Source organism: Rhinatrema bivittatum, chromosome 2 (assembly GCF_901001135.1).
Source record: "Rhinatrema bivittatum chromosome 2, aRhiBiv1.1, whole genome shotgun sequence".
Lineage (NCBI taxonomy): Eukaryota > Metazoa > Chordata > Amphibia > Gymnophiona > Rhinatrematidae > Rhinatrema > Rhinatrema bivittatum.
Window position 1 is genome coordinate 41,282,514 of NC_042616.1, and position 12,871 is coordinate 41,295,384.

The 12,871-nt window shown below is 45.3% G+C and overlaps 1 protein-coding gene across 1 annotated transcript; it reads right to left on the reverse strand.

Annotated features, from left to right (window-relative positions):
* Positions 1-680: 680 nt before the first annotated feature.
* LOC115085940 (oocyte zinc finger protein XlCOF19-like) lies at positions 681-4,020 on the reverse strand. The gene has a single exon (XM_029592493.1). The coding sequence runs from the start codon at positions 2,685-2,687 to the stop codon at positions 1,875-1,877; it is 813 nt and encodes a 270-aa protein (XP_029448353.1). The 5' UTR covers positions 2,688-4,020; the 3' UTR covers positions 681-1,874.
* Positions 4,021-12,871: the final 8,851 nt, after the last annotated feature.

Consider the following 12,871-nt stretch of genomic DNA (forward strand, 5'->3'; position numbering starts at 1 on the left):
GCGGGTCTTAAAAGCGTTGTATGTAGGTGTTGGAACGAATGATAAGCCTTTGTTGAGTACTCTCACCTCATCTTTACTTAATGTGCATGAGGAGATATTCACTATTTTATTATTTGTTTCTAATCTCGATAATTCCGGAACGGATTGTGAAACTGGTTATATCCTTGATTGTATGACTGATGCTGGAAGCCTCTCCCTCTCCCTCTTCCTCTGAAAAAAGGGGATTCCAGACATGTGCTTGGGGGAGAGAGATGAGTGTGTGGGGGACAGACATGTGCTTGGGGGAGGGAGAGAGATGAGTGTGTGGGGGACAGACATGTGCTTGGGGGAGGGAGAGAGATGAGTGTGTGGGGGACAGACATGTGCTTGGGGGAGGGAGAGAGATGAGTGTGTGGGGACAGACATGTGCTTGGGGGGAGAGATGAGTGTGGGGGGACAGACATGTGCTTGGGGGGGAGAGAGATGAGTGTGTGGGGGACAGACATTGTTACTTATAAATTATAACAACAACAATCTTGGAATATTATATATTTTTAATATAAGTGAAAGGTTTTCATGAGATAGCTTGTGTTGTGAAACATTTTATGTATGTATATATTTAAGGAAACATACATCAATTGTCGAAATACATTTCGTTCATTTAACCTTTAACCTCTGGTTTGCTAGTAGACTGAATTACTGTGTCGTGAAATTATGTTTGTCTAAAAAGTGTGTCACCAACACGAAAAGTTTGGAAAGCTCTGGTGTAGGGCAATACCTCTCATTCCTTTACACACTAACATTAGTGTCTTGAATTTCGGTCGCCATGCTATGATGCTTTATTAAGTATCGGCGTAATGTGCCTCTGAATAGGGATTCGTTCAGTGATTCTGCTAGCAGAACTTTGAATGTAGTGTAAGGCTCTCATGATATTCTGTGGAAGGCCTAAATATAGCGCCTTACAATAATCAACTGCAGACAGGTACAAGTCAGAATTAAACTCATTACAGCCAAAAACTGACTGGGTGAGGGGTCTGGGTAAAACCAGGGCGAGTGTAGGCTGAAGAACCAGCGGGGTCTTGATGATCTAGAGACAGACTGGGCAAACTGGTCATTTCCTTTACGCACGTGGCTTTTAAAATGTGGTCACTTGCGTATGTAAAAGCAGACAAGTCCTAAGGAAAGATATGCAATAACGTTGCCTCATGTAACTGCTTGAAATTAGCACACACACGTGCGTTAGAGTTTTTGTTTTTTTTTTATTATTATATGCACGCACGTGCAGATGATTTAAAATTCCAGCGTATGTGGGCATGTACGTGCTCATTTTAAAGTTACCATCATAGTGAGACCCAGAGTGCAAACAGCAGATTCACTGTTCAGATGTAGTGAAATCCTGAGTTGGAGGTGCTGATCTGTGGCTTCAGACCTAGTGAGATTATTTGTGAGGTGGTGGACCTAGGTGAGATGGCAGTGGGGCCAGCAGTCCTGTAGGTGCACACAAAATTCGTTATCATCTTCTTGTCCAGCTGCTGGTACTCAAGAACTAGAAATGTTTTTCCTATTAATGCTGTTAGCAATCTTTCTGACCAATCTAATTACAAATTATAATCCGACCTCACTGGTTAATGTTTGGACATAAACCACTCTGGGTCCTCATTTTTGTTTTTTTGGAAAAAGGCAGTCTAAAAAGTATAAACAGAAACTGAAATGTTTCCGAACTGGGTTTCTATGCAATTGAGAGTGAAGCTTATTCTCTGGCTAGACCATCTCCTCCGTGGGTTTTCTGATGCTTGCTGAGATGGGCGTTCTGATTGAAGCTTTTCTGACACTTATCACACTGATAAGGCCTCTCTCCCGAGTGTATCCGAAGGTGTTTGTTCAGAGCTGACCGTTCACGAAAGTCTTTCCCGCAATCGGCCGCATTTATAAGGTCTCTCTCCCGTGTGCACTCGCTGGTGCTGAATGAGATTGGATTTACAGATGAAGGCTTTCCCACATTCCACGCATTTTAAACGGTTTTTCCCCTGTATGCAGTCGTTGGTGTGTAGTATGAGCCCAGCCTTCTGGAGTAAGGCTTTCCCACATTCTGGGCATTTATACATTTTCTTGACATAGCTGCCTGTGTTTCTGGTCTTCTTCTTGGGTCTGTCACTTTTGTGGGTTTGCAGGTGGCCCTTCAGTTGATGCAAACAGCGAAACCTCTTCTCACATTCAGTACACGGGTAAGGTTTCTCTCCACTGTGTGTCCTTTTGTGAATGTCAAGATCAGATGCCTTCCTGAAGCTTTTCTCACACTCACTGCAGCCGTAAGGCTTCTCCCCCGTGTGAATCCGCTGGTGGATGGTGAGGTTCGAGACACAAGCAAAGGTCTTGCCGCACGCCGCGCAAGCGTGCGGCTTCTCTCCGGTGTGTGTTCGGAAGTGCTCGGTGAGATGGTGCAAAATCTTGAAGGCTTTTCCACACGCCCCGCATGGATAGGGCCGTTCGCCTGTGTGCACCCTCCGGTGAATCGTTAGCCGTTGCCAAGTCCTGAAGCTCTTCCCGCACTCCACACACTGCTTTGGGATCTTTCCCTTGGCAGTTACCTTCTTCTGGAGGATGGGGCTGGAAACGAAACCTTTTCGATGTTTATCAGGGTTTCCGGGGTCCTGCTTCTGGGGGACAGGCCGTGCCGGCTTGCCAGATCCTCTTTTGCTCCTGGTCATCGTTTCTCCGCATCGGGTTGCCTTATTCCCTTTCGTCTGGGGCGCACGTGCTGCGCCGGCGTCCTCGGGAACGTGGGTGCAGCACTGTGTGGATTCAGCCCTGCAGGCCCTGGTCCGGCGCCCAGCACGTTTCTCGCAGAAGCCATCCTCTTTAGGGCTGCCTTCCTCGTCACTTTTCACTGCAATGAAATGAACAAGAGGGCTTATCACAAATCTTTGCGAGACTCGCTGAACAAGCTAATAGCGGCAACGTCCTCCCCCTTTGCCCCATGGGATGAAGGCGCAGGCGTGTTTCCAGGCGGCTGTTGGAAGCACCCATCTGGCCCGTAGGGCTGCCGCAATGGGACAGCCCACGTCTGTGTGACTGTCAAACACCCAGGGCCCCTACGGAACTTGTTTCATTAGTTTGCTACAGTGAAAGTTATAAAGTTCTTTCTAATCGGGAGCCTAAAACTCCCCTGCAGTAATTTAAATCAAGTACAACTTTTCCTTTGCTAGGTGGAGATAGAGAGACCCACTGCTCACCACACTACCCATTCAATAATTAATTTTCTTCTCTATACTCTCCTTCCAGCCCAGTCTATTCTCCTCCCCTGCCTCCTTGCACGTAATCATGGGATTTTATATTTGTGCCATTTTGTTTCTATGATTTTAAAGTTTACTGTGGTCAATTGTCATGGTTTTATATTTTTGATTGTTTTATATTTATCTTGAAATCTCATTAGAATAATGGTGTTATATAAGCAGGATACAAGAAATGTAATCCTCCATCACCTATGGGAGAGGCCACATAAATGACTCCGCCTCTCAGCTGTTTTCGGTAGCCTGGGCACGTGTGACACACTCACAACATAACTAAAGGGTCTCCCGGGGATGGGGAGGAAAGGCTGGAGCAGAAAATAAAAACAGCATAGCCTAGAACAAAACACACAATATATCACGATTGCAAGAAATGCCCACGAAAATTAGTGCCCTGCGCATTTGATAACACATCTGGATTCTTACACGCTACGGGAAACAGAAGGGGACGGGATTAGGCGTAAAAGAAGAATGGATTGGCATTGAAAAATGAAGGAAATCAGCTTTTTACAGGTCAAAACAGAAAACTAGTACCCTACCCTATATTTCAGATCAATTCAAGGGAAATTTCAAAATCCCCCCCTAAATTCTGGCCAGAATATTAGCATAAGCTCTCAGTTAAATCTCATGTGATCCCTGCCATCCAGAAGGGTGACGGCGCAGCTGCGTGGAGTCCGGCGTCCCACATCGGCTCGGGGTCCCACAGCCTGTGTCTCATGGATACAATTTCCAACTCTCCCGCCACACACACACACACACACACACACACAAGAAATAATATTCCTCCCTCTGTACTCTAAATAAGATGGCGAGCCTTCCCAGAATTCCCTGCAACTAAACGTGCACAGGGGCTACTGTCACTATGGTCCAGCTCGCTGGGAATATAAAGAAAAATCAAGAAATCTCTGCCAATCACCTTTCCTTTCCCTTCGCTATTGAATGACAAACAGCTGGGCGTCTCTGCGAGGCGGACTCCCCGTAAACCTCCACTCCCCTGAGCCTCTTTCTTTGTCACAAGCAGGAGGCTGCAGTTTAGATCTCACCTCAAGACTTATCTCCCCCTTCTCTGCCTCTCAAAACCAAAACTTCCCAAATCTTTTGCCAGTGTTAACCCACCGCCCCCCTTCTAGAACTTAAACATTTCACCCGACCCCAGAGGATGGGCCAAAATAATTCAGCAGGGCCGGGGTCGTCGTCCTCCTCCTCCTCCCTGCCCTCCAGCTGATCCCCCTTCTCCACCTCCTCTCCTTTCCAGGAGACTCTTTTTTTCAACCTTTCCCTTCCCTTTTACAAACCTAGGGACCTTCCCTTTCAGTTTTTACTGTATTTCGCCTGGGAATTTATCAGTGTTTATTATAACTAACCTAAAGAAGAGAAAATCATTTGGGGGGGGGGGGAGGAGTCTGTTCCCCCCCCCCTCCCCACTGATTTCCTGCCGTTTGCTTGGTTATAATAAATTTCCAGGGGAAAGAAAATAAAATCTGAAAGAGAAGGTCCCTGGGAATATGAGGGGGGGATCCAAGGTCCATGGGTTCTCTCATCTCCACAGCACATCCCCTCTCTCTCACCCCCCACCCCCGCTGATCCTGTCTTACCCTGTGCCCTTCTTATCGCCCCCAACTGATCCTCTTGTCCCTCCCTCTCACCTCATCCGCTTCTCCCCTCCAATCTTTCTCTCCCATTCCCCCAGCTCCTCTAACATCCTCCAGTCAATCTTCTTTCATTAACCCCCTCATCCTCCACAACCAAATCTCTCCTCTGCAGTTGATACAATCCTCAAACCCCTCCTGCATGTGATCCCCTCTCTGTTCAAACAACCCCCCCTCCCCCCATCCAGGGTAAGCAGCAATATTTTTCCTTTGGGCTCTGAGCCAAAGGTGGAAGATAACGGATGTGAAGACAGGGCATGCTGACGACAGGGGCACTTTTTTTTTTTTTCTTGAGTACGTGCGGTGAAGGGCGAGGAGAGAAAGGAGCGTCGGCAATCTGCATCAGCCCATGCGCACTCAGCCCCCCCCCGCCTCTCCCCTCGTGACTGGTCCCCAAGCCTGACGGTGATCTACCCAAAGCAGCGGCATCGGTAATGGGAGTCAGCGTAGGGCCCAGTGAGCCGGCGCAAGCTCGCAGATTTTGCAGCAGCCCCAATCCCTCCTCATTACAGGGCTTCTCGTGAGAGGGTGGGATCATTGCAGGGTTTGGGATCGCATCCTGGCTCACAGGCCCCCGTGCTAACTTCCACTACTAACGGTGCTACCGCTGGCAGCTGAGGGTTCCCGTGACCCCCATATCTGGGGTCCTGATTCACAGTTTGGGAATTCTTGCTCTAACTAAAGGACAGCCACCCTTTTCTATCTAATTAAGAAGATCCATTGGCAATTGAGCTCTTGCACCAAACTGGATCCAGGCGAGTATCACTCACCCAAACTCTAAAGCGAAAACTTACAACGAGTCCTTTTGGATTTAAAAGTTTCAAGGAAAGTTACTTACAATAAATTCTAGTATTTTCTTTTCCCCGTAATGTCCACTGGGTGTCAGTGTACTCAAATAAATCAGCACTGGCTTCCAGCCAAAGCAGAACCCCGATGGGAAGACAGGAGGCAATGAACCTCACCAGTAAGGGTAAATGATCCTTCCACTGAATTTCAAAGGAACATCTGTCATTTGCCTTCCTTTGCAACCAACAAAAGAAAGATTTCAAGTAACTTTTATCCTTGCAACAATGTAAAAAATAATTTAACTCTCCGCCGCCCCCCTGTCTTGATGATGATGGTGACTCCTTCTACTCCTCCTGGCAGTTCCACTCTTCTTTCTGCATTTACCGGCACAGTTGTCCGTTGGCTGTGGTACCCATCTGTGTTATTAGGGTTGAGTCTCGTGAGGATTCACTGAATCTCTTGAAGGCCTTGATCTCGTGCCACTGCTCTCTTCCTTTGCCTTTGGTTCTTTTCCATTTTTACCCCACCCCCTCCCCAGATTTCCTCTTCAATGCCTCATGTAGCCACAGGTTCATCTTTATCTCTCCTCACAAAACCTCATGATTGCAGCCCTTCCCCCCCTACATACCTATCTTATTCAATTTCTGCCTGTCTCACTCCTAGACCTTCTTCGAGTGCATTCCAGACAAATGGGCTATGCTCGCTCACCAGCAGATGGAGGAAGAGCTCACTAGCCCTTTTCTGATATCATATCCTTTACATAGCTTGGTGTATCAGGAAGGATGTAAATAGTTCTCTGGTTTAGTAGGAAGAGTGAAGCAGGCTCATAGGATGATAGTCCCTAGTATGGCTGATCTTCCTAGGATAGCCAGAACGGAGCCAGAGCAAAGCGTGATTGAGATGACAGTCAGGGGTGGCTGAATTTCCTCTCCTGGAAAAAAAAATCCAGTTTCATTTGGGCCTGGTCTGGCAAGTCTTTGTTGAAGTGAGAAGGGAACAAAAAGATTCCTTAATGAAAAAAAAAAAAGAGAGAAGCAGCAAGTGGGTGGGGGAATCAGCAGACAATGGGGGAGCAGTGGCCCTGCAGCAAAGGCTCAGTTCTTGAATCCCTTCCCCCCCCCCCCCAGGAGCACGTCCGAAAGGGGACATGGCTGATGTGCAAGTAGCTGGTGGCAGACTACTACTGCAACGTCCTTCTGCAGGACCTGTGATGCCCCAGAGGAAACAGTGGTGATTTCAATGCTGCGGGTGATGGTAGAAGTAAGAGCTGCTGCAGCATTGGCAGGGGAGATGTCAGAAGCTAGATAAGAGCCCTGGGTTGGAGGGAGGCTGCAGCATCACCGGGAAGCTTAGTGGGTGTGGCAATGACTGTAGCCTTCCTCAATCACACCTCGGTGCTGGATCCTTGAGGGCAGAGCAGCAGGATAGCCCACTGGAGCAAGGGTTCTCCATGGAGTTCATATTGCTGATGCACAAGGCCTATTGGAAGATTAAGGCAGAGGTGGCAAGTCCCTTGTTGCAGATTTAATGATTTTGGGCTTGGGAAAGGAGCAGGAGATAAAGAAAACATCAGAGGAAGTCTGACAAAAGAGTCTTCCCCCAGTGAAATCTGTGATCTCTCACAGTGTCCAGAGTGGTGCCTAGGAGGGAAAGGCAGGCAGATGTTGGAATTAGGGAAGGATTCTGAAGACACAGAGCTGGCTTCAGTGGATGGATAGGATGCGGTTCTTACGATTATTTAGAAAGAAGACACTAGCTGCCCTTATTCCTAAGGTCATTCAATCCCTGAGGCTCTCAAAGAAGAAGGCAGCTTTGCCAGGGGATTCCATTCTAGCAGGGACTAAGAAGCTTTCTAGAGCTTTCCCACTGCATCCTGCCACTCAGGAATTGATCTTCACAGAATGTGAGTCCAGACTCATCCTAAAGGACTAGGAGAGATATACCTTTGCTTTTCTTGATTCAGCAAGCAGATATAGACCACCTATTTTGGATGCCAAGGGTGGATGTGCTGCTAGCTGCAGTCACACAAAAAAATGACCATACCAGTAGAAGGTGGCCTGCCGTGAAGGATCCACAAGCTTGAAAGAAGTGCTACTGTGGTGGTCTGAGCAGTGGCATCCAGTGTGGTCAGAGAAGTGGATTAAGGTTGAATCAAGGGCAACCAACCATTTTGGCAGAAACTTTGCATGACCTGATAAGGACTTCGGCCAAGCGGGCAGCGACAACAGTGGCAGCCAGGAGATTGCTGTGACTGAGAAACTGGGATGCAGGCTCTGTTTCCAAGGCTCAGGGAGAAATTTGAAAAGCTGGTTAAGGACCTGGGAAAGTCCAAGCCATGGAGACTGCCTAAAGATAAGGTCAGAGGAGCACTCTGAGTCCCTTGTACTTGAGAGTGTGAGTACAGGTGGTATAAACTAGGTAGATATTTTAGTTCCCAGAAACCCAGGCTACAGTCAACTATACTTCCATTTCTGGGTAACTGGTGAGGCAGTTGAAAAGATGGTCCCTGGGGAGCAATAGTAAACAAAGTGCAAAATGAGGCCATGATGGCCTTTTGCTTTTATTTTGAGGAGTGGGTCCATATTACCAAGAACAGAGATCGTTCAGCAAAGCTAGGCCCTCAGATTGATTACTCCATTCCAAATGTCTATGTCCAATCTCTTTGGTGGCTAAAAGAAAAAAATAGAGTGGCTTCTTCAACTGGAAGCAACAACACTAGTCTCCATGTTGGAGATTGGAAGAGAAATGTATTTCATTTATTTTTTTGTGCCAAAGAGGAAAGGCATAGTGGGTGACTGTTTTGCACCTTTCATGATGCTTTGGGATCTTCATGCTACTTTGACGCTCTCTCACTATCTTGGGGTTCTTCCTGCCTCTTTTATTGCTTTGTTCCCCCTTCATGGTGTCTTAGGCTGGTCATACCACACTTGGTGCTGCTTTGCTCCTTTCGTGTGGCCATGGAGGCTCATGCCACTGTTGCCCCTTGCCCCACTTTTGGTCCTTGGTGTGTTCTGGCCACTCTTGCTACTGCTTTGGTCCTCTGATGGTGCCTTGGAGAACTCCTGCCACTGCTGGTATCTGTTTCCCCAAGCCTCCAAATAAGGAACAAAGGGCACCAACTAAATTGGTACAATGCTATAGGCAGGAAGAAGCCAGAAGAAATCTCTGAAAGAGGCCTGATGTAATTGACCTATGGGAACATTAAGGGAAAGGGCTGGCTGTTCAGGCTTGGAGTTGATTTTCCCCTTTCTTGTGTATAATCTCAGTCTTGTCAGTATAATCTGCCTCCTCCACCTCCTCCTCAATGGAGGCTAAGATACTAATAACTAGAGGCGCAAAATTCTCTTCAGCCACTATCTGTTCAATATCTTGTGATTCATGAAATCTAGGACATGAATCTTCTTCTGAATCAATTTTTGTAAATGCAGCTGCACTACCTGAGAAGCAGTAATAATGGAGGAGTGTGGTCTTGGTTGCTGGATTTCTGTAATCCTTGCCTTTTGCTGTGATATAATCTAAGGTTAAATATTGGATGACACCAATAGTTATAAGAACAGTAAGGCAAGGGAATTTGAAGAAAAAGTCCAAGAGGGCATGATACCATTAAAGATAATTGGGTAAGGTCTGTGTAAAGCATTGTATTGCCAGGTCAAGACCAAGAGTTGGCAAGTCAATAAGGGAAGAAAATTTGAAAAGAACCTCGTAGAAAACCAAAACAGAGATGGAATCATCCTAAGGTACCAAACATTGCTTGGAGTAGCATCAGCAATAGTGGTGTTAGTGATTAAAATCACAAACATTGGAGCAGCGCATCATAGCAAAGAGAGTGGCTGCATAGGTGCAAAGCAATACGATAAGGCCCCAAGATGTACAGCAAGAAGTGAGGCAGGAAGAAAAATGGCATAAAAAACCCAAGGCACGAAAATGGGCATAGTAGTACCAGGAGTGGCTTGAAGGACCAAAGGGTCCATGAGTGGTGCAGCAAGTGTGCAAAGCCATGGATTACCAGAAAGAGACCAAGAGTTGGCAAGAACTATAAAGGAAGAGAATTTGGAAAAACCTCAAAAAACAGCTGGAACAGAGGAGGAATCACCCAAAGGTAGCAAAAGCGGCTTGGAGCAGAAGCAGCAGCAACACTGGTGATTAAAATCGCAAATGGTAGCTGCAAAGCAATGCACAAAAGAAGTAGTGCTTAGCAAACAGAGTTAGAATCCTTGGCAGTGGAAGACAATCCCTAATTGGCTGGATATGAGTAAGTAGTGCAACTACAGCTGTACAGTACAATAGTACACCCAGCAACTCTCACAGACTGTGCAAAATTTCTCTCACATATGGTGTATGAATACTGACTCCTTGTGCACACACAAACTTTGAGGCAGAGAAGATCTTCTGGAACTCCTACCCGAGATATTGTGCTTGTCAGAGAACTTGAAAACTTTTAAATCTTTGTTAAATACATTTTTGTTTAAACAAGCATATTATTAATTTTATCAGGAAATCGGATGATTAAGACTAGAGCACTATGTAAATTTTGATGCAGAGATTTATGTATTGTGTATTTTTATTCTGTGCATTTTGAGTTTTTTATGATTTTTTTTTGTGAATCATGTTAAGCGATTCAAAAGTTTTAATAAAGATATACAAGGCTCAGGCTAGAGTTCACTGCAATTTACTTCTAAAGTTAATAGTAAATGCAGAATAGAAGACAAGATAGCAGCACACAAAGTAAGAAAGAAAGAGTGGCATCAAAATTCCCAAGGTGTAGCATGTGGGGAACTGCAAACAGTACAGAGGCATTAAAACACCCATGATGTAGATATGGGAAAATAGCAAACAGCATGGAGGCATCAAAACCCACAAGGTGTAGATTGGGGGGAATGGCAAACAACACAGAGACATCAAAACCCCTAAGGTATAGAGCGTGCGGAATCGCAAACAGCACAGAGGCATCAAAGTGTCCATGGCATAGAGCATGGTGTATCACAAATAGCACAGAGGCATCAAAACCCCCAAAGCACTAATCGTGTAGAATCGCAAAAAGCATGAAGGTATAAAACCCATCAAGGCTTAGATTATGGGAAATTACAAACAGCACAGAGACATCAAAACTCCTAAGATAACATGAGAGGGGCAAAGGGAACAAAAAATAACTGTATGAACACCCTAGGGCAGTGAAGGCTGCATGAACAGAAGCATGAATATCCCCAAAGAAAGTGCAAAGCAGTAAAAATGTATTCATAGTGACAGTTTTCAAGGCAGCATAAGAGAGCCAGGAGCAGGTGGGGTAGTAACAGTGACAGATTTAAGAAGCATGGCATGAGGTAAGATGTGTGGAAAAGCCCATAAGTGGGACTTACCCAGGAAGCTCCTTGGCAATGCTTTATACACTTCTGTCTGTACCAATTTAAAAGATTTATAGAACAATTTGTAGTCACTAAAGAAGCAGAATGTAATTAACTTACTTCCTATTTATCTGATCATGCACACACAGATAAAACAGGTCACCAGCTGTAACCCAAAATGTGAGAGCTGTGTGGCATAGCAACAACTCATACCTTATAAATGATTCATACCTTATAAATGATTTTAAGATGCTGATACAAGCAACAGACAAATCATGCTCTACATGAATATCAATGACATTATATCAAAATTGAAACTATATTAACACGCTTCAATTCCTACTTCTCAACCAATTCTTCTCTAACACCTAGCAACACCCACAACTACAACCACACAAGTAATACCCATGCCACCCCCCACAACCAAAATTCACTCCACACAGCCACTCACACAAACCTAGAATTTACACTCACAAACTTCGAGACTACATCTGCTCTAGAAATTGAGACTATCCTAAAAAAAAATCAAGCCAGCTCTTCACCCCTCTGACATAATGCCCACAAAAACTCTACTGTCAATCCCCACTACTATAGCTAAACCCATTGCCAATATCCTCAACAGAGCTATATCATCTGGCATAGTTCCATCCCAGCTCAAACATGCTATAATAAAAACAGACTCTTAAAAAACCAAACCTGGACTCTTCTGATCCGACCAACTATCGTCCAGTATCGAACCTTCCATTCCTCTCCAAAATATTAGAGAAAATCATTAACAAACAACTCACTGAATACCTCGAGGAACATCAACTACTCTTTCCTGCCCAATACGGATTTAGAAAGTATCACAGCACGGAAACACTTCTTCTCTCCCTATCAGAATCGCTCCTAAAAGCGCTAGACATCGGCCACTCCTACATTCTCGCTCTTTTAGATATATCTGCTGCATTCGACACAGTCAACCACAAAATCCTCATCACCCGCCTCACAGAAATTGGTATCACCGGCACAGCTCTACTCTGGTTCCAATCATACCTAAGCAATAGGACCTATAGTGTAAAAATTGGGCAATGTGAATCTAAGCCAAAAAGCCTCGCACAAGGAGTGCCACAAGGATCTTCACTCTCTTCAACTCTTAACATTTATCTTATACCTCTCTGTCGACTACTGTCAAAACTGGGCTTTCAACACTTTATCTACGCAGATGATGTGCAGATCCTCATTCCAATAAACAACTCACTCATTAATGCCCTGAATACCTGGAATACTGCCCTCACAGAAATAAAAAAACTAATCACTGATAACTTTCTGGCCATTAACACCAACAAAACAGAGCTTATCATCATCTCACCTCCAAACAATTCCACAATGAATACAACACTCCCATCCCAAGCCTGCCCGTCCATGGTACAACAAGTCCGCAGCCTTGGCATCATCATCGACAACCATTTTACTTTAAAAAAATTCATCACTGCTACTGTTAAAAATGGTTTCTTCAAGCTCCATACCCTAAAACGAATCAAACCACTTCTATACCTAAATGACTTCCGCACCGTTCTTCAAGCTACAATCCTATCGAAAATTGACTACTGCAACTCTCTGCTGTTAGGATTACCAAAAAATACATTACAACCATTGCAAATGTTACAAAATGCAGCTGCCCGGATACTCACCAACACACACCGCCATGATCACATCACTCCCGCCCTTCAGTCCCTACACTGGCTACCTGTTGCATCCAGGATTATATACAAATCCATTACGCTAATACACAAGGCCTTACATAACCAAAACATGCAGTGGTTCTCTGAAGACTTGTATTTCAATA